Consider the following 23176-nt stretch of genomic DNA (forward strand, 5'->3'; position numbering starts at 1 on the left):
GGTAGCGCGTTAGATTTATCTCCCAGTTTATTATATTTATTTTCATTTATTAAAAACACATTTTATGATCTTTTCAATATTTCGAACACATTCAATATCTTTAAACACGACCGTCTCATAAGACGCTTAATGCTTGATTATAAAGATCATACTCGAATGAGCGTATTTGTTGACGGCGCATGGTTGTCTGTTAGACATTTCACGTCGTTACCAGTCTATATAAAGTATACGCCAGGGGATTTATCATTAATGGGTTGTATCTAACTTGTACTATCCAATTAATTAATCGGAAAAGCGTTTTTTAAAAATAACAAAGCTATTACGCTGATGTACTGTTATCAAAGGGCACTTAAATAAACAAAACAGTACTTAAATACGTGTTTACATTTTTATACAGAAAACATGGGTGAAAATAAACAAAGTATTGCAGCAAAGAGGAAAGGTTTAACTCCACTACAAATTTACCTTGCCGACGGAAATGATGGTCTCTATCTGGCGCTGCTGCAGGTGGTTCCAGAGGGCCGTGGAGGCCGCGGACTCGTTGATCAACAGGAACCCGCTCAGGTTCGAGCCCAGCTGAAGCGATAAACATAGTTGAAGTGATAGTCGGTAAATAAGGTCTCTAAATGTCAAACCCACCGCAAGTTGTATCTACGCTTCCGTCCTTCCCTGCTTTATCAACTTTAAGACACATCTAAAGTAGGGACGATATATGAATCATGGTTGCATTATCCAACCTTTTTAATAAAAAATTTTGTGAGTGCGGTTTTGTACCTGCCTAGTCTTTAATATGTTAAATAAAAAAAAGTTGTAATGAATGAGAAACATATTTTTACAGCAGTAACATTTAAACTATTCATATCAATATAATACCAAAACGGGCATGTAAATAATAATAAAACACAGACATTAATATAATGTAATCATACCGGAAGAAAGGCGGGAATCTTCGGGTTTGCGTCCCCATTGAGCTGCAGCTTAATATCTTCGGCTGCAAGAGAGCAAAAGGGATTTAAGTCTAGTTTTGGGAAAACTGGGCTTAATGCATGTGCGTAATATTTCATCAAGGATTAGACCTTGCAGTCCGCACAGGCAAATCAGGAACCACACTGTTTATGGACTTCTTCTTAACGTTTACATGAAGTCTCTTCTAAACGCAAATTCCATTTTAGGTGAAACGTAACGTCATTGAATAGCATGTGTGGACTGCACAGGCAAATCGGGGATGACACTTTACGCACATACATTGAGCAAAAGTGTTCCCAGAATGAGGCCTTTTAAGTTACAGCATTGTTGGCTATATTAAAAGTATCGTGTTTATCCTTACATGATGATATCCTTAATCATACCACATAATGATTTTGTAGAAGGAAAATCTTAAAGGTAAGCTTTACATGACAGACACGGTTTATATGACGGACTACTTTTTTCCATCGAAATGGTGAAGCTACGTTCTGTAAAGTAAATCTTCGATGGCAGTGCAACAATAATAATTTAATGATTAGCATTTATTGTTTAAATTCAAAAGCCATGTACAATTTTTAAAAATATAGATACGTGAAAAATATGTCTGCAAAGTATGATCTTATAGATCACAAACAGTTGGGTTAGATAGGAATAAGTGTAGAAATACGCTGCTTACAATACATGATAATTTACACATAAATACAGATTATGCTAAATGTGTAATTGTTCACTCCATCACGCTTTACTGAACTATTTCATATTATACTAAAACAGACTCCAGAAAGAAAATTATAATCGAAGTTAGCGAATTTATTGTCTAGAGGAAACGAAATTCATTTTCAAAACATAGGTTCGCAGGTTCGAGCCGATGCTGCACTTAAAACCAACTGAGTTGTCTTATGATTTAGACTTTAAACTGAGGTGAAGTGTTCTAGGTGAAAAAAAGTACTTAAAGGGACCTTTTCAAGTTTTGGTAAATTGACAAAATTGAAACAAAAAAAACGTTTAAGATTTGCAGATCTTCGTTGGTGTAAGGATATTTGCGATGAAGCAGTAATACTGGACATTTACCATGCTCGAAAATATCCATGCTATGCATCTTTGGACGATTTAAAAACCTGAAATTGATCAAGCGTTACAAATGCGAAATGACTGAATAATTTGGAGAGTTCCGTTGTTATCGTTATGTGATTTTCAGGTTTTGTTACATTGACAAAATAAAAAAAGTGTCAGATTAGCATATTTTCGTTGTAGTTATATTTGTGAGGAAACAGTAATACTGAACATTTACCATGCTTTAAAATATCCTTAGTATGCATCTGTTGACGCTTTAAAAACCTGAAAATTATAAAGCGTTGCAACGCGAAACGATTGAATAATTTGGAGATTTCTGTTGTTGTCATTATATTTTCTGAGCCGAGTGGTCTAAGCATTAGACTTTTAAACCAGGGGTCAGTGGTTCGAGCCCAGTTGAGTGTTACTTTTTTTTCTTTAGTTTTATTCTTGTTTTTTTATACTCGAGATGTTCAGATCCAATGTTAACATTTATTAATATAAAGCATTTAATGACAAACTTCAATACATGCCAAAATCTGTGAAAAGGTCCCTCCCTTTAAGATTTGGACTTTTATTCCAAGGAACAGTGGTTCGAGTCCAGTTGAGGTATACTTTTTATTTATTTCTTTAATATTATTCTTGTATTTTTACTGGATATATTTAGTTCCAATCTTTATATTTATCAATTTAAAACATTTAATAGCAAACTTCAATACATAGCAAAATCTGTGCTTGCAAACGTCCCTGTATTGACACACGATCTACGTCTCTTGTATTTTGCAATACACCCCGAAATTAAACAGTGGTACTGAGCATATGCGAAATAATACCATTGCACTCGATAAATACACAACACGTACACACGCTGGTATTTAAAAGATTTTAAATCATAAGACCATGTTCAAATATATTCGAGTTTATTTCAACTTAAAGCAATATTAGACGATGATACCTACTTGCGACGTTGTAATAGGACCCGGTTGTGTGGCCATTCTGTTCTTTTGAGGTAGACTTTGGTCTTTGTTCTAGGAAACTCTGGATAATACATACGTTACGAAAGGGTTACGTTTAAGAAACCATACACATCAGAAGCACTAGACTAAAATAAATAAAAAATATAGTCTTATCGTAAACTGAAGGAGATTTCGCTAGTGATGATATGACCCTGTCACAAGTACACTTAAAAAAGTATAGCACTACCCAAATGAAAGCAATCATAGCACGATTACCATTAAAACAAGTATAGCACGACTTCAATTAACACAAGTATAGCACGACTACAATCAAAACAACTATAGCACAACTACAATGAAAACAACAATAGCAAAAAAAACAATAAACAAAAGATGTGTTTGTCAGAAACATAATGCCCCCTATTGCGCCGCTTTGAAATAAAATTTCAATATATTATTTGTCAGGTTTAGAAATTATCTCCCCTTTAAAGGTTATTACTTCCCTTGGATTGTATTTTTTGACTTTTGACCTTGAAGGATGACCTTGACCTTTCACCACTCAAAACGTGCAGCTTCATGAGATACACATGCATGCCAAATATCAAGTTGCTATATTCAATATAGCAAAAGTTATCGCAAAACTTTAACCTTGAACAGAATTACAGAATGACAGCCAGACAGACCAAAAACAATATGTCCGCGATCATTCGATCCGGGGGCATAAAACATAAAATAGGAAGACTACACAAATAGCATGGCTACAGTGATGCGTTTACTACTGCCGTATTATGATAACCTTGACAGCAACTAGAGCACGACTAAAATAAAAACCATCATAGGACAACTAAAATGAAAACAACTATAGTACGACTAGTCGACTACCATGAAAATAAAAATAGTACGACTTCATAGGCAAACACTATAACACGACTACAATGAAAACCACTTCTGCACGACTACAGTAGAAATAACTATAGCACCATTATCCAAATGATGATATGGAGGATATTTAAAAACAAGAGGGCCAAGATGGCCCTAGTTCGCTCACCTGAGAGGAGTCGGTTCATTCAATCTTTATCAAACGTCAAACTTGACCTAGATATTGTCCAGACAAACATCCTGGTCAGCTTTCATCATTATTGAACCAAAACTCTTGCATATGGAGTGATTTTGTTTTTGTAAGATTTGACCTGTTGACCTATATTTTGGGTTGACCCCCCTTACCAAACATCAAACTTTGCTTACAAAAATAAATATTATGACCAAGATTCATAAAATCTGAAACAAAATTGTGACCTCTAGAGTGTTTACAAGGATTTTGTATAATGTAATGAAAATTTGGACAATCTAAGGGCAATAATTATGGCATTATGTGATATATATAAAACCAATCTTTCCACCAAGTTTCATGATGATTGGGCAAAAAATGTGACTTCTAGAGTGTTCACAAGCTTTTTTTACTATATAGATATGAGAAAACTGCCCCCCCCCCCGGCAGCCATGTTATTCAACTGACCGGAACCATTTTCAAACTCAACTCTCATATCAAGGAAACAAATGTTCTGACCAAATTTCATGAAAAATGGGCCAAAAATGTGACTTTTAGAGTGTTCACATGTTTTCACTATATACATATAGAGAAAAATGCCCCGCCCACTGGCGGCCATGTTTATCACCGATCTGGACCATTTTCGAATACGTCCGAGATATCAATAAAACCAATGTTTTGACCAACTTTCATGATGATTGGGCAAAAATTGTGACTTCTAGAGTGTTTACAAGGTTTCTCTATAGCCAAATAAGGAAAACTGCCCCGCCCCCCCCCCCCCCGGCAGCCATATTATTCAACTGACCGGAACCATTTTCGAACTCAACTCTCATATCAAGGAAACAAATATTCTGACCAAATTTCATGAAAATTGGGCCAAAAATGTGACTTCTAGAGTGTTCACATGTTTTCACTATAAACATATAGAGAAAAATGCCCTGCCCACTGGCGGCCATGTTTATCACCGATCTGGACCATTTTCGAATACGTACGAGATATCAATAAAACCAATGTTTTGACCAACTTTCATGATGATTGGGCAAACATTGTGACTTCTAGAGTGTTTACAAGGTTTCTCTATAGCCAAATAAGGAAAACTGCCCCGCCCACTGGCGGCCATGTTTTTCAACGGACCGGAACCACTTTTGAACTCAACCAACATATCATTAAGACAAACATTTTGACAAAGTTACATGAAGATTTGGCATGAAATGTGACTTCTACAGTGTTTACAAGTTTTTTCTTTTTTTTTGACCTAGTGACCTAGTTTTTGACCCGGCACGACCCAGTTTCGGGCTTGACCGAGATTTCTTTGGGACAAAGCTTCTGACCAAGTTTCATGAAGATCGGACAATAAATGTGGCCTCTAGAGTGTTTACGAACAAATGTGGACAGACGGACGACGGACGGACGGACGGACGACGGACAAAGACCGGTCACAAAAGCTCACCTGAGCAATCAGGTGAGCTAAAAATGAAATACTTTTAAATACAACGAAGAACAAAACAATAGCCGAAACCAATAGAAATGGAAGAAAACGTTGAAGAAAAGGAAAGTAAAAAGTAGAAGAAGAAGAAGAATGTGGTACTAAAAACGATGAAAATCTCGGACACCTATCGTCAGTTCATTAATTATTCGACATAAAATTGGATCGAGCGTAACAGCATATCACACGTGGGTAGTTTTTGCCGACAGAAAAAATAAAACATTAAATTGTATCAAGCCTAAAGGCACATCACAAGTATTTTCCAAAAGAAAAACGAAATACACCATTCAATTATCCAAGTCGCCCATAGTTTCACCTTAAAGCAGTCGTGCAGCAGTGTCCTTCCGTCCTTTGTGGCCCCCTGGAGCTGTAGATAAACCATCGGGAATGTGTCCTCGTGCAGCGAGTTCGAGTGGATCTTCGCGCACTCGTACATCTGGTTCACGTGATGCTTGCCTCCTGCAATTGCGTCTTGCTGGTTAATGCAATTGCGTAAAGTGTCGTCCAAGATAAGCCTGTGTAGTCCGCACCGGCTAATACGGGACGATACTTTCCGCCCAAACTGGATTATTGCTAAGAAGAGATTTCCTTTTAACGAAAAATACCATAAAATTGGAAAGTGTAGGCCCTTATTAGCCTGTGAGGACTGCACAGGTAATATCGGATGACACTTTACGCGCATGGATAAAACCCCGTTTTCCCAATTAGCGACTCGAATGATTTTACTTAGGTCATACTTTACTCAAGTCGTAAAACAAAATATTAAAAAAAAAACGATTTTGTTTCTCAATAAACAATAAACCGACACAAAGCTACCGAAAAGCTTAACACCATATTTGTGTGTATGTCATGTGTGTGTGGGTCTGGTAACATAAATCTATCCGTAATGTTAAAGTGAGGCTGTTCGGGAAGAGCTTGCATACTATTTAAATTGAATTAGAACGTGGCTTTTTGATTTGTTTGAGTAGCTTTGTGATGCCGAACAGGAATTTTGGGCGAATATTGAATGGAATTTCTTCTTTCATTGATCTTCACCCACATAACTCTTGCGAAAAGCTTGTGAGTAGTTGTTATAAAGATATCGGAATTATGGTGACTGTAGAAGTTATGGTGCGACGAAGTTAAAAATGTAACTATCACAACCAAAAAGGAATGTGTGTCCCCCAGACCCCGAAATCTCATTCTGAAGCACTTACCTCCCTTTCCGCCGTCCGTGATCGTCAGATCGTCGGAATCAAGCCTGGATTTGTCCTGGGCTCGCTTGCCCCGTCGGGAGAGCCGCTGTACTGACCGGCGAATCCCGTCGGCGCTTCTCTGTGACAGACGTCGGAACGAGTTTCGCATCGACTTTGCGAGGGAGCGTAACGCAATTGATTTGCTGAAATAAAAAAGTGTTTTTGTTGTTCAGATTTTGTAGACAATTATGGCCTCAGATAATATTACCATTTGTTACGCATTTTAGTTATCAGCTAATGTCGAAGGGACAACTTTGTGTACACGAATTTTGAGAAATTAAACATTCAATAGTTATTGCATAGACAAATTAATAAATCTCAGAGATAAACTTTTTAATACAATTTTAAACGTTTTCAAACGTTACGAGTCTTTAACTTTCGATCAGGTATTTTTAACCATTAAATGTACAAAAGCATTCATTAAAAAGAAAATGTGTTGCTTTCGGTAAATGATCCACATCAATTTCACTCGTAGCTATACAAAAGACAAGTTTATTTTCACTCGTTGCGTAGATGATGAAAATATAAGGCTATTTGTTTGTTTCAAGGAAAAAAAATCGATAATATACCGAAATCAACAAGCAATCTCTATTTGTCCGTACATTTTGTAAGCTCGCTTTACCGAACTTAATCTGTTTTTTATTTTTTAGAATATTACATAAAATAAAACAAACAAATTTAACTCCCTTATTTAAATCTCGTTTGCACTATTATTTTATAAGAAAATAGGATTCGCGTTCTGAGAAAACTGGGCATAATGCATGTGCGTAAAGTGTTATCCCAGATTAGCCTCAATGCAGTCCGCACAGGCTAATCAGGGACGACACTTTCCAACTAAACTAGATTTTGGCTAAAAAGAGACTTTCTTTAAACAGAAAATATCATAAAAGCGGAAAGTGTCGTCCCTGATTAGCCTGTGCAGACTGCACAGGCTAATCTGGGACGACACTTTACGCACATGCATTATGCCTAGTTTTCTCAGAACGCGACTCATAGTAGCCGCCTCTAACACTCACTCCTTCTTGTATCTCCACACGACCCAGGCAGTGAAGGCGATGATTAGACCCCCGCCTATCACCCCGCCTATAGATCCCCCCACAATGGGACCCACGGGCGTCTTGTATTCCTCTTTCTTACATGCTGAAACATGCGCGCAATCGAGAATAAATGAGCACAAAGTTTTGTCCCAGATTAGCCTATGCTTATCTGGGACGACACTTATTGCTTTTACTGAATTATTAGTAAAAAGTCTTTACAACAAAAATCCAGTCTAGGCGGAAAGTGTCGTCCCTCATTAGCCTGTGCGAACTGCACAGGGTAATGTGGGACGATACTTAATGAACATGCATTAAACGTCGTTTTCCCAGAACGCATCTCAAGTCATGATGAGTGAACGTTATATTTAGCTAGACTAGACTTGATAACAAAGAAATATTTATTGATTTTGAGTTTAAACATAAGATGGTTGATAAAAACTAACGTAACTTTACTACGTATGGTTAAAATAAAACGCAAACTACGTTTTAAAGTTTTAAAACAAAGCTTTAAGAACGGAAATTCTGTGCGTTACATGTAGTACTGTTCTAAACGGTCTGTGTAAATTTACCGTTTGAAAGAGACACACTACAGGCCGACAGCACATTCTGGTAACAGTTGTGCACTTCTCGTGTAGGGAAGAATCTCATTAACAACAGGGCACAGACTTACAGAGGTCACACTTGTATCCGCACCACTCGTCGGCACACCCTTCCGGGCACCAGCCGTCCACCTGGCGGCAGAACGTGCCCGCTTTGCAGTTGCCGCAAGGGGTCGCGCACTTCGGACCGTAGTAGCCGATAGCGCACGCTAAATATGAAAGTTAATAAGTACATGTTTCAGAATTTGATACTTGTTGTATTCTTGTAGATACTAGTTTGTTGTCGAATTGCCCACGGTCGGAAATTTTGACGCGTGGTACCAAATCATTTTTTGCTTCGAATCTCGACTTCATGGCGTGCGTTATTCGACAACAAAACTATGACCTACAAGTATTGTTTCTTAACTAAAAGGTCCCATAGAATATTGATACTAGTATTTGAACAATTAATCTTTGGCGTTTATACAAAAGCACGCTTAATTAAGTGTACAATATGTATTTATGAGCAATTTCAACACAGGTATAATACATGGGGTGAAAAAAACTTGTAGCTTTATGTGTGAACACTAGCAAATGTTCGCCACTGGCCAAGGGACATCACTGCTTTAACTTATAATATTTTAGATAAATGTTACCTCTCATGTTTGAATTCTTGAACAAATAAATGCCAAACCTATCCAAATTAGTGTTTTGGTAAATAAAAACCCTTCTACTTTTTTGACAAAATTTTCTTATACTGAAATGGTTTCGCAACCTCGCATATAAACTCTCGATGTAAACACACGTCAAGCACACACTCGTACACACACGTACATACGCACGTAAACAACCGCATAACCACAATACTTACGATCCTCACACCGCGGTCCGGTCCATCCATCTTTACATGTGCACGTGCCGTCCACATTGGAGCACTTGCGGTTGCACACTGTTTCCGTCACGTTCTTGACCGGATTGACTTCGCACTCCTCCGCACAGTTGACGTGACACTGGCGCGAGCAGTTGGAGCCGTAGTATCCCACGTCGCACACTGAAGCGATTCATTAGCGCTTACTGCATTCATACACATGCCAATTAAAGCAATTATCAAGAAATTTGTCGATTGATAATAAGCTTCTTTATGATACAAATAAAACAAATCGCACTTGGGTACAAGTAGTTTTTGTAACATTTTTATCCCTTTTTATGACTTCAAAAACTGCCTCCAGAGTAAATTAGCATGTGAACTTACTTCAATTTCATATGAGTTTCAAACGATTTTCTTTTTGATGACATTCTCTAAGATGACATTCTTAAATAAGACATAGTTTTGTGTCCACTAAACTCTGTACGCGTTGTTTCAGTCTATACATTTTTTGCTGAATGAATGGAGGTAAATAGACAGTGGCGTTAAAGGGGCATTTTCGTGTTTTGGTATATTGACAAAATAAAAAACAAGAGATGTGTTCGTTAGAAACACAATGCCCCCTATTGCGCCTTGAAGGATGACCTTGTCCTTGAACTTCCACCACTCAAAATGTGCAGCTTCATGAGAATGCCGCTTTGAAATTATTATTTTTTGACCTTTGACCTTGAAGGATGACCTTGACCTTGAATTTCCACAACTCAAAATGTGCAGCTTCATGAGATACACATGCATGCCAAATATCAAGTTGTTATCTTCAATAGTGAAAAAGTTATGGCCAATGTTAAAGTTTTTGGACGGACGGACAGACGCCATATATTAGACATTTGACCTTGAAGGATGACCTTGACCTTTACCTTTCACCACTCAAAATGTGCAGCTCCGTGAGTTACACATGCATGTCAAATATCAAGTTGCTATCTTCAATATTGAAAAAGTAATTGCCAATGTTAAAGTTTTCGGATGAACAGACGCCATATATTTGACATTTTACCTTGAAGGATGACCTTGACCTTCACCTTTCACCACTCAAAATGTTCAGCTCCATGAGATACACATGCATGCCAAATATCAAGTTGCTATCTTCAATAGTGAAAAAGTTATGGCCAATGTTAAAGTTTTTTCGGACGGACGGACAGAGTGACATACTGACTGACATACTGACTGACGGACAGTTCAACTGCTATAAGCCACCCTACCGGGGGCATAAAAATGTTTCAGATTCGTTTTAGTAATGATATGTGTGACCAAACAGTAATACTGAACATTTACCATTCTCTAAAATATCCATTAAATGCATCTTGTGACGATTTAAACACCTGAAAATTATATAGCGTTTAAACGCGAAACAATTGAATAATTTGGAGAGTTCTGTAGTTGTCGTTATATTTTGTGACACTACAAGTATTGCTTATATAATGTATTAAATACATCACCAATTGTCTGAGCACGGATGGCCGAGTAGTGTGTTAGACTTTTACTCTAGGGGTCAGCGGTTCGCGCTCAAATGCGAGTTACTTTTTTTCTTTCTTTAATTTTATTCTTGTTTTTTACTGGTGCTTTTTAGATCCAATCTTAACATTTATCAATATAAAGCATTTAGGGACAAACTTCTATACATGCAAACATCTGTGAAAAGGTCCCTCTAATACTATTTGCTGCTGCTATGCATCATCTTATTACTGCTCTTTATACAAAGTAATCCCCGTGAAATTTGTATTTGTTTACTTTATATGTGTTCCGAGTTATTTTAAGAGTTCTAAACATATAATTATATTTGTATATTTCACAGTTGTTGAATATTAAGTAGTTAATGGCTTAGCGGCGGTTGTTAAGTCGAGAAATAACAGTACCTACCACTATGCCACCACAGTAACAACAGTAACTACAGTTAAGAATGTAACATAGTTTACCTTGTTTGCACGTGGGGTCAGTGGCGTTATATCCGTCCGTACATCCGTTTGGGCACGAGCCGGTAATAATGGCGCACCTTGCGTTATCTTTACAGTTGCCGCATACTGATTTGCAGTCAGGACCGTATTCATTACCGGCGCAAGCTTAAATATATAGGACTACAATATTTTTTACGTACTTATGTAAGACCATAAAAATACTTAACACAGACGATTCTATTTTTAACATCACTGAACATTTTGATGTTGTTCTTCAAAACTGCAGAAACTGATAGTGCCTTTTACATACACTAAGTGATATATAAATCTAAATGAAATTGTCTGCCCCTTTGTGCATTTCGAGATAAATAAGGTCCTTGCTGTGCTGTAAGGCGCGGTAGGCGGCGGGGGGGGGGGGGGGGTATCGCTAGATGAGAAGCGCATGTGCCTGCCGCCACTGCGCTAAATGGACCACCGTTTTTATTTCTGCCACTAACATTTGTGATCGTATTACACAATTAAAAAATGCAAGTGGATCATTCTGCAGGTATCCACACGCTCAATTAAACTCAGCCAATCGTTGCATGCCTACTTACAAGATGATAACATATTTTTCAAAAACATATTGAAAATATTATTTGTGGCACGTACGGTCTTACGTTTATTGATTGAAATCCGGTTTAAACGAATGGATGATTCGCGGAATAGAAAAACATAATTTATTACTTGCGTGCACATCGCATGAACTAAAATATTTGACTTTTTGTTTGACTGAAAGTCTGGTTCCGCTATTTTGCTGTAAATACGTTGTAACCTAAAGTGACTTTTGGCAATGTAAATAACATTCCGGTTTTACCATGACGTTTACGTGAATGTAAATTTCCTAAAAAAGCAAGTGATAAAATAGATCTCCCACTCATTCTGATTTCACACCAATATATGATTCAGCTCGTCCAGGTAGTTGGTTAGTAAGCTCGTAAGAAAAATTGCGAGGCTCGCTTTCCTCAAACAAAATAAAATTGCTCATAAGAATATGTTATGAAATGATAATTTATGTCAGATCCTTCATCTGCACGATCAAGCGTACCCAAAGTGATAAGTATTCCACTACATAAATATGCATAAATGTATGCGTAATTTATCGTATTTGACCTTATTTTGTATACATGTATCATAATTCTGTTATCTGAACGCGTACATTATTTTCGTCATAAGTTAGCGTCCGTATGACGTCATTCTTGTTGAACGTATATAGTTAATTCTTTTCGACGGCAAGTTCTGTTTGGTTATTCCCTTAGGACCTGTTAGTTGGCTTACATGGGGAGTGTGGGATTCAGAAGACGACCCTTTCCAGAGATGACATTGGGTCTTTTAGTGCCCGGCGTTAATCACAAATTACAGTGCACCTTGGTTAAAGGTGTCATGGGAAAGTCTAGTTAGAAGGTTGGTGCTGATCGAGGACTTGTCACCCCTGAGGTGTGGCACCAGTGTACAATCACTGGGTCACGAATCCGCTCAACACTTACATTCATTACAAAGGCGCCCTTTCCAGCCGTACTGGCAGCCGCTCAAGCAGTCACCGGTCACGTGATAGCAGGTGGTCGCCGTCCGGTTGCCGCCCCAACCGCAGCGACCGCACGTAAGAGCGCAGTTCAAACCGTAGGTGTTTCCCCCACATTCTGTTGTGAAAAGTCAACGTTCATTTTTTAGATATAACAAAACACAAACAGGCAAAGGGCGTCGTCATATAACTATGAACGTTGCAAGTGATGGTAAATATTAGAAGGAACTTATCAAAAGATGTTTCAGCATAAACTTTTGATAAACAAATGTAATTTCATCACTTAACTCCACATATACAGTAAATGGGATAATCTATAACCCATATTTTATGCAGGAAAAGGTGCTGCCGTGGCACGTCCGTTGAAACAAAAAAACTAAATAACTCAATTCATAACTATGTATTCAATATGCAATATATTCTGGCAATTTTTGAAATAAATATTAAGTGTCATCCAGGAACAACATGCGCATGCTCACATACAAACATAAGACGATACTCGCCATTTTATAGATAGTTATTCGGCCTTCTTGCTTTCTTTATATTCATTTATAAATGTTATTTCACCGTTTTCTTTCTTACATAAGTCAAATCACTGCGGTCAGTTAGGCGACAAACATTTCCTGGGTAAGCTGGTTTACCAGTACTTATTGCACATACTTATGCAACTTATTAAGCATCTGCCCTACTTCTGTGTTTAAAATGACCTGAGAAATAATTGCATGACCTTTCTTCATACGGTATCCGGACAACCCCCCCTCCGGACAAAAACCCTCCCGTCATTTTCATAGGGGGCGGACAAAAACCCTCCCATTAAAAAACTGGGCCGGACAAAAACCCTCCCATGAAAAAACGGGGGCGGACAAAAGCCCTCCCGTGAAAGATCATTGTCAGTGTGGCTTGTATTAATCTAAAGTGTCTACTATGTTGGTTTGCTTATTAATTAATTAAATTTATTGTTCATCGTTTTTATGTAACATTCTCCTGTCTAGACTTCATAATACTTGATATCTGTATAACAGGAAATAAAGAATGTCTGGGGAAGCTTGTGTCCGTCTCTGTTATTTTTTCACGGGAGGGCTTTTGTCCGCCCCCTTTTTTTATGGGAGGGTTTTCGTCCGGCCCCGCTTTTCATGGAAGGGTTTTTGTCCGGCCCCTATAAAACTGACAAGAGGGTTTTTGTCCGGGAGGGGTTATGTCCGGCATTCTCTTCATACATGTTGTCGGGCCGAGAATACAAAACCGCGACCCTCGAGTAGCTCAAGAAGCGTCTTTTTAAATGAATCCACTGTGTTCTTAAAATACAGAACGGCTCACCGGTGTTACATCCGGCTGTCTGATAATAACCAGCAGCGCACCCGTGAGCACATGACCCATTGACCTTTGAGCATGGGCCATGGGCGTCCTGGCCCGGCACGTGGCATTTACCGCAGGTCTCCCCGCATGCGTCACCCCAATGTTCATCGTCGCATTCTGGAAAAGACACAACAGACACTCACGTCTCGTGTGGAATGTGATCTTACGTTCCGTGAAACTCGTTTAATGTTGCGTATTTTTCCAAATAAAATTTGACAGTAAGATAATTAACGTATACAATAATTCAAATAAACCTTCCACGTGCTTTTGCACAAATACTAATAAAATAAAAAATAATGATTTACGTTTTATCAAAACTGGAAATGTAGTGTTAATTCCAAAATTATTTCAACCTTGTAAGATTTTCCCAAAAAGTGAAAGGTAGTTTTCCCCAAAAATTGTGCAATGTAGAGAATTACCGTAAGTATCGATAAAAATGTCGTAAGTCGAATGCTTATCGCTCAAAATCTCGGATATTAATATACCGGTACGTACCGCCTAGGCAGCTCATATTAACAGTGGTGTACTCGTATCCGGGTTGACAGCCAGATTTGCAAACTCCGCTGAACTTGTCACAAGGGGCGGCCGATTTTTTGCAATTACCACAGGCTATACAGCCCAAACCCCATGTGCCATCCGGGCATACTGAAAATTTATATGAATTCGTATGATTTGAGTCGCGTCATGCAAAACTGGGCATAAAGACATGTATGTGCGTAAAGTGTCGTCCCAGATTAGCCTGTGCAGTCCGCACAGGCTAATCAGGTACGACACTTTCCGCTTTTTTTGACATTTTTCGTTTAAATTAAGTCTCTTCTTAGCAAACATCCATTTTAGGCGGAAAGTGTCGTCCCTGATTAGCCTGTGCGGATTGCACAGGCTAATCTGGGACGACACTGTAAGCACATGCATTATGCCCAGTTTTCTTAGAACGCGGCTCACTCTGATGAGGAGTCAGAATGTCCGCTAATGAGACCATACGGCCTTAGGTGACTTTCTAACGGACAGAGTAGCTCCTGACCAGGCTGCGGGTATGTGCATGCCTGTCTGCAGCTACGGTGGCCGCGATAAGCATTTTACCCATTTTCGTATGACGCGGCCCATTAGTACGTGAAATGTCGGGGGACCTGGCTCAGATTTTTTAAATATTCTTTATAAAAACAAGTGCAAGTATCGTATTTCTTCGATGAAAATTATAATGTCCAAAATTAGTATAATAAAACAACATATAATGCAGTGTCATTAACTAACACTAAAATTAGTAATGTGTGTATACAACATAAAAAGCATATCTTATGCAACTAATGACGTTCTTTTAAAAATAAATATTTATTATAATTTTCAAATAAAAAATTGATTTAACGACATAAACATTTTTATACAGTTGGTGTTGGACCTAACAGATGAAATCCGCATTAAAACAACAACAACAGCAACACAACATCCGAATAGTAACATGTAGGTACAAACAACACTGTCACATTTTATCTACCAATGGTTGCTTCATTGCATGTGATTTTGTACGTGATTTCTAAAGAATTATGTAGTATGTATTATGGTAAATGAGTCAGTTTGGAATTTACCCCCAGAAGAGTCAGTTTGTAAACAGCTTAACCCACTCCGCAGCCCCCAGAAGAGTCAGTTTGTAAACAGCTGAACCCACTCCGCAGTGAGCAGACTAATAAGCTTTTAAATAAAGATAACACGCTTTGATTTTCTTAGATCTAGTGTACTTTTTCAGATGATTAATGTATTATTATAAGTTACACACTAGAATTTCACAGCATTGGGCTATACAAATGCTAGTCAAGTGTGAATACTTCGCTTACGTTAGTTCGTGAATTCCGGAACAGTCTAAATTGTTGCAATAAGTTTAAATACTAACACATAAGAAATGATTCTTGTGGAAATCATTTATGTTTAGTTTCTTTGCGCATTTTCTTTTATTTTTCAACATAACAGAAAAAAGAAAAAAACAAGTTTTAGGTGAATGATTCAATAATTATTTTAAATATTTATTTTTTCCGTATGAAACATACGAATAATAGTTATGGAACGTTTTCTATATCCTCAATTATTTGAAATCATTATAAAAAGAACACACTTATTGTTTTTTTATTTAATACTTTAGTGAAATAAATTACACAAAAACATGAATACGCGAAAAATATTTTTTCGTAAATAACGTTATAAAAACATGTGCTTTCAACGGCATAAATGAGCAAGATAAGAATAAGTGTCGTAAAATGTTCGTCGTTTCGCGTAATGTTTTTAAATCTCGCGAGAACGTACGCTTAAATGAGCGTAAACATGTTACATTATGCAACGGAATTGCGCTCTATTATTACTTACGCGTGGTGCAGTTTCCGGTTTGGTAGCCCGGTTCGCAGGCACCGTTGTTAGGACACATGCCAGTGAACTGGAAGCAGGTAGCGTTGTACTGGCATTTACCACACAGGCTAGCGCAATTGTTCCCGTACGTTCCGAACGGACACACTAAATATATACAGGATTGACATGGACTTCGATGAATATTAATTATTTATTAATATTTTATCATAATATTCCAGAACCAAACATATTCAACCATAAGCCTTTCATAAGTCCTGTTACATAAGATTGTTCCGATTAAAATAGATGTTATAGATAGCAGTTGGATATCATAAATGTATCGATGAATTTCTTCAAAAAGCTTTCGCATTCCAATTGGAAAGCATTATTTGAAATCCTATTAAGGGGTTCGAAATAATGTTTTATTTGTTATAAACGAATATGTTCGACACATTTATGTATAACGGTATTGAACAGGGTTTGGAGAAAACACGACCTAAAGTAATTTCACTACATTTGTCAACGCCTTTTGAAAAAAGCATATTTTTTATAAAGAGGAATAACAATACCTTTCTGACCAATAATACAGATTTATAGAACTCAAAACATTGTACACCCAAATAAACAAATAAGGTGATCTAAGAAGATATCCGATTGCCCCGCCTCTGCAAAATAGACCAAGATCAATAACTCACAGTCTTTGCACATGCTGCCCGTGTAGCCCACGTCACATCCGCTCGGACACTGTCCAGTGGTGGGGTTGCAAATGGAGGCATTCCTGCAATTTCCGCATGTCTCCGAGCAATATGTTCCGTACGTCCCCTGTACACAGCCTGTCAAGGGATATTATCAAATATAAATACTCCTTTTCTAAAGTCTTCTTTCAGCGGTTTCCGCTCTCGAGTCATAGCACGAATTAAAATTCCTCTGGAAAAATCTAAAATAATTATTCGCCCTCAAAATAATTTACAAAAAATTGAAAAAAAAAAAATTTGCCTTCACCCAGATTCGAATCCTGAACCTTTGTGGGCCAGATCTTCCGCGCTTCCACTGGGTGATGCAGACTTTATCATGGGCCAGATGTTCCGCGCTTCCACTGGGTGATGCAGACTTTATCATGGTTTATTATTTCATCGATTTCGATTGATGATAATCATTTACGATTAAACATGTCTTTTTTGACGTGAGAAGTATTACCTTGTCTAATATAACGCTTCATTTAAAAAATAAATAAAATCTGAATTTTTAAATTGGCATTTGCCAATCTTTGAAGAAGTCCTTTAAATTAGCTGTCGCCTCAAGTAACTTAACTTGCATTGTATATATTTACATGCATAATATAAAGTGTTTGAAAGTTTATGTCTCTTGAAAAACCGGGCTTACTGAATGTAAAAAAATATTCCCCCAGATTAACCTGTGCAGCAGTTTCAGGGACGAAACTTTCGCTTGAAATGGATTTTCATTTAGAAGATTGCATGAAAGTGTCGCCCTGATAGCCTGTGTGGACTGCACAATCTAAAAGGGGTTTTACTCGACGCACATGCATTAGGCCCGGTTTGCCCGCAGAACACATAATTCGTTAATCAAAGGATCCGGAGTTTAAATGTTCAAGACTCTACATAGAGAATTTTTGTCTTAAATCACTCCTTACTTCCGTAGACGCCTACTGAACACAGTCGCAACGAAATCGTCGCGTTGCCTGTGTAGCCCGTGATGATCACGTGGCGACCGGTCTGATTCTGCAAACACGTGAACGCGTAGGGCACCGGAAGTCGTACCGATGGGTTGCTGTAACACATCTTCCGGTCGGATGAGTCATCGGCCTCCACTTCAACGCTGAATGTTTTGAGAACGTCTAACAAAGAAACATATGTATTGCAGTGAAATAAAATTTCACCTTAAAAACAAATGTAAAAAAATAATAATACATTTATGATCATTTTCATCAAACGTATTTATCTTGTCACGTTGAAAATGCTAACTAAGCAAACAACAGGTTTTAGTTAAAAAGGTGGATATTATTAACCCATTTATGCCTAGCGTCTAGAAAAAAGGCATTGGCACACAGCGTAGACCCAGATGAGACACCGCATGATGCGGCGTCTCATCAAGGTCTGCGCTGTTTGCTTGAAGGCATTTCTGTAAGAAATATTCTAAATATAGAAATAAATATACTAGACATCCCTAATTTTAGAAATAAATTGATCCAATTTAGAAAGATGGGAGAGTCCATTAGGTATAAATGGGTTAAACTAACTTATACAGACAGTAATGTCAGAGATTAAATGCCCTAGCGGTTAAAAGTTAATTATGTATTAAGTATCTTAAACGTACAATGTAGTGAATATCTGCGGTGTGGTTGCTACAAATTAAGTTGATCCTGACAATTATAAAACGTCTTAATTCATTGAATAAAATGTTCATGATAGAGGTCTTAAGCGACAAATTTTAACAACTGTTTTAAATCAACAAAAATGTCATACATATTTAAGAGACATGGAATTATACATTTTTATTCTGTTCGAATTCACATTATAATTAAACCTTGCCCAGTTACCACACAAAATCAGTTTAAAAAGTAGGTATAAACCGCGATATAATGACAAAGCATGTTCAGACTTGTCAAAACTTGTTTCTTTTGTTTGAGCGAAATGCATATGTGCGCTCAATAGAAACTTCCTGGTTGACCATGGATAAAACGCAAACCTTTCAAATTTATCATTCTACGTTTATTGTTGTAAAAGGCGATCAAGTTGCACATTGCCTTCCTCCTCGTATACAAGTGTACCTTTACATTACCGCTGTACACGGCATTCACAAATGATGGTGAATTAGTTAGGTAGTAATTTATATCCACTGGTCCATTTAACGTAGATTTGATGCGTTCCTTAATTATGTTATCGCACGTATGGGCTGCTTTTGTTGACGATTTGTTTTATGCGTTTGACCCGACTCACGGTCCGTCTAGTATCGTCCCCGCATTCCCCATGCATTAAATGGAATCGAAATAACTCGACACACTTGTCAGTCGTTGGGGTTAATTCCCTTTTATGCAGTCAAAAATGATATGATGTCAAAGAAATAGCATTGACGTAGGGTTATGGACTTCCCCTTGCTAATACTGTCCCATAAAGACAATAAATACTGGTTCTACCAGAAAATAGACACGAGATCGTTTCAATAAGCTTTAGACTTTCGATAAAATTAAGCGAAAATAAGTAGATGTTAACTAAACTAAAGAAGCCGATGGCAACAAAGGTAAATCACTAATTAAATGACCAACCTCTGATACTATTATCAACAAACACCACCAGTCCGCGGACTATGACGTTACGACCTATATCCACGCGCCACCAGGGGTCCGTGACGTTTTGCGGATTCGTGCACGTGTCATTGATGTTGTCGACTGCCAGGGACGCAGAGAAGCTTTCAATTTCCTCTTTCTGTCGCGCGGGCTTGTTGAAAGCAAGATCGTCTGCAATACAACAATAATAGATGGAATATAGATCGGTCACATTTTCTCGTGAAATTACATGTAAATGATGTATTTCTTGTTAATTTTATTTTGCGTTGATATCGCTGAGCGCACGATCGCTTAGGGAAATAATGAACTTTGGCACGTGACAACGTTTAGTTATGTAGAAGAAAGCCTGTTAGTCCTCACAGGCTAGTCAGGGACGACATTTTCCGCCTAAATTGGATTTTTGCTAAGAAGAGACTTCATTTAAACGAAAAATGTCATAAAAGCGGAAAGTGTCGTCCCTGATTAGCCTGTGCGGACTGCATATACATGTATATAGTAAGTCTATATAGTAATGTTACATCATGTGTCACAGTAAATGGTTTATGTACAGATTGGTTTAATGTTGAGTGTGGCTTGAGGCAGGGGTGCTTATCTCCCCTTTTATTCAATCTGTACATAAATGATTTAGCTGTACGTATTAAAGACCTAGATAAAGGTGTTACTCTTGATAGTAGTAAAATGTGTATTTTATTAGATGCAGATGATATTGTTCTATTAGCAGAAAATGAAGAAGATTTGCAATTTATGCTTGATAATTTATATCAATGGTGTACTGAGAATCATATGAATGCTAACCCTGAAAAGAATAATATTATACACTTCAGATCACAATCGGTCAACCGAACTTCATATAATTTCACATGTGAACCCCATGAGTTGAGAGTGGTTGACAGATATACTTAGTTGGGGCTGTTATTAAATGAGTTCCTTGATTATGATCTTACTGCTAAAGTGTCTCCCAAAGTGCAGGCAGGGCTCTTGGGTTACTTATTGCCGAATGTTAATCAATAGGCGGAGTGCCATACAAGGTTTTCAAGAAACTAAATGATAGCACTGTTTGGCCAGTCATATCCTATGGGGCCTCAGTGTGGGGTATAAGATCTTTCTCTTGCATAAATGCAGTCCAGAGTCGAGCGTTGCGCTTTTTCTTGGGTTTGGGCAAATATACACCAAACAGTGCTCTCTATGGTGAATTATCATGGCAACCACCACATGTGAAACAATGGAGATATGTTGTTCAGCAATGGCATAGATTAAAACGTATGGATGACAGTAGAATAAATAGTAAAGTGTTCTCAATATGTTGTCATAGTAGTAATAATAACTGCTGCGGAAAACTGGCAATTTTATGTTAAGTCTTATTTCAGAAGTATTGATTTGTTGAATTATCTTGATGAATGTGCAACAATTACCTCCAAGCAATTATGTAATCTTGTAGAATCTGTATCCATGAATAAATACATAGAACAGTGGAAAGATTCAATACAGAGTGAACAAGGTCCATCCCGTACTGGTAGGAATAAACTTAGAACATATCGTATTTTTAAGCAGGATTTTGATACAGAAAGTTATGTGAAATCTAAAATACCCATAAAATATAGATCTGCTTTTGCTAAATTCCGGTGTGGGGTGGCACCTACCTATTCGACTAGAAACAGGAATATATGAGAATTTACCTGAAAATTTACGGTTTGCAATTTATCAATCGAAAATGAGATTCATGTAATACTTAAATGTTCTGCTTATGTTGACGATAGAAATGTCTTATTACGTAAGGCCACAGAAATAGACAACAACTTTATTAATATGTCAGACCAGGATAAATTTATATTTCTTTTTTTCCAATGAAAGTTTTATGTATGAGACTGTCAAAACCTGTTACAAAATACTTCAATCTAGAAATAACTATTTGTATAGATAGTGTAGTTGGGCAGTAGGGGTGGTCTGTTGTATGTACACTGACAATGCCTTGGTCTTGGTCAATTGGTTTATGTTGCAACCCCCTGTGATGACCATCAGTGTACATGCCATGGATTACCATATTTCTTGATTGTACTCTCAGTTGTTTAATTTTTTATTCTTTTAGTCTTACTTGATCTTACTGTTTTACATATTGTACAATGAAACACGATAATTTCCTAAGAATATGATATAGTACATATCAGTGGTGCTAATCAGTTCACTTCAGGCCTGGCCTGTGGTGGTATGTGTTTTATCTACATTTTACAATGTTGGCAAAAGTCACGATATTTCATTTTAGTTTCTTCAAATTCTTGTTTTCAAGGCAGTTTTTAATCTTATAAATGAAAATTAAGATTAGCACTGCTGATATGGCTTTTAGTTAACTGTACAGTTGTTGCATTTTTGAATGCATTATGTATATACTCTCTCCAGTCATTCAGTAATCATGCTGTTTAAATGTCAGATACATTTACATGTATCAAGATGAAAACATTGATATTGCATACATAATATTCACACAATCACACTCACTCACTCACTTACGGAATACATGTACTATCTTTTACCATAAATGTGTTCACTGTATTATATAGACTATTTTTTATAGTCTCTTATAATTCAAATTTGAATGGCCATTTACAGATGTTGTTATACATGTGTTTTTATATCTTGTATATACTATGTTGTACATGTAAATGGATGAGACTGAAATAAAAAAACAAAAAAAAAAGACTATTGCCAAGCAATATAGTCCCCTACCGGCTCCACCATTGTCAGAAATTCCACCATTGTCAGATTTTTATATATATATTTGTTGCCATAGCAACCAGAATTTCTGACGTAGGAACAAAATGAAATGACGTGCATAATGTCCATATTGCCATCTATCCATGTTTCAAGTTTCATGATAAAATATTAAGAACTTTTAAAGTTATCGCAGGATCCAGAAAACCACCATTTTCAGCAGTATTTCTAGTCTATTTGTTGCCACAGCAACCATAATTTTTGACGTAGGAACAAAATGAAATGACGTGAATAATGTCCATATTGCCATCTATCCATGTTTCAAGTTTCAAGAAAAAAACAAACTTTTAAAGTTATCGCAGGATCCAGAAAAGTGTGACTGACTGACGGACTGACAGACTGACAGACAGAGCGCAAACCATAAGTCCCCTCCGGTGAAACCGGTAGGGGACAAAAATTACTACATTTGAGAACAGTTGTTTCGGCGTGAATTAAAGCTTCGTATCCACTTGATGTTATTTGCAGTTTAATTAAATGTTCATGTCAACTTGTTGTGATAGCCATTAGAGTCACATGCCTTTTTATAAGCTTGTTTTACATAGGCATATTGTGGGAAGCCCCCGGTGGGCGGTCCTACGAGCACACCAGAATGTGAAAAAAAATCTGAGTTACAGTAAAGCTTTTGAGGTTCGAATTACGCACTCGCCCATAACAACGCATTTCTCATACGTTTGAGCCATTT

At 37.4% G+C, this 23176-nt stretch overlaps 1 protein-coding gene across 1 annotated transcript in view; it reads right to left on the reverse strand.

Annotated features, from left to right (window-relative positions):
- Positions 1-23176, reverse strand: part of LOC127878106 (uncharacterized) — a 35600-nt gene that overhangs the window by 6058 nt on the left and 6366 nt on the right. Inside the window, exons 3-18 of the mRNA XM_052424525.1 lie at positions 19708-19899; positions 18076-18279; positions 17120-17257; positions 16446-16589; positions 14589-14738; positions 14055-14210; positions 12703-12855; positions 11198-11341; positions 9231-9410; positions 8452-8589; positions 7761-7884; positions 6706-6887; positions 5826-5968; positions 2979-3057; positions 930-991; positions 466-576 (exon numbers count right to left, since the gene is read on the reverse strand). Of these exons, the coding sequence (XP_052280485.1) occupies positions 466-576; positions 930-991; positions 2979-3057; positions 5826-5968; positions 6706-6887; positions 7761-7884; positions 8452-8589; positions 9231-9410; positions 11198-11341; positions 12703-12855; positions 14055-14210; positions 14589-14738; positions 16446-16589; positions 17120-17257; positions 18076-18279; positions 19708-19899 (2300 nt within the window). The remainder of the gene's footprint in view (positions 1-465; positions 577-929; positions 992-2978; positions 3058-5825; positions 5969-6705; positions 6888-7760; positions 7885-8451; positions 8590-9230; positions 9411-11197; positions 11342-12702; positions 12856-14054; positions 14211-14588; positions 14739-16445; positions 16590-17119; positions 17258-18075; positions 18280-19707; positions 19900-23176) is intronic.

The sequence above is a fragment of the Dreissena polymorpha genome, chromosome 4, assembly GCF_020536995.1.
Source record: "Dreissena polymorpha isolate Duluth1 chromosome 4, UMN_Dpol_1.0, whole genome shotgun sequence".
NCBI classification, from domain to species: Eukaryota; Metazoa; Mollusca; class Bivalvia; order Myida; family Dreissenidae; genus Dreissena; species Dreissena polymorpha.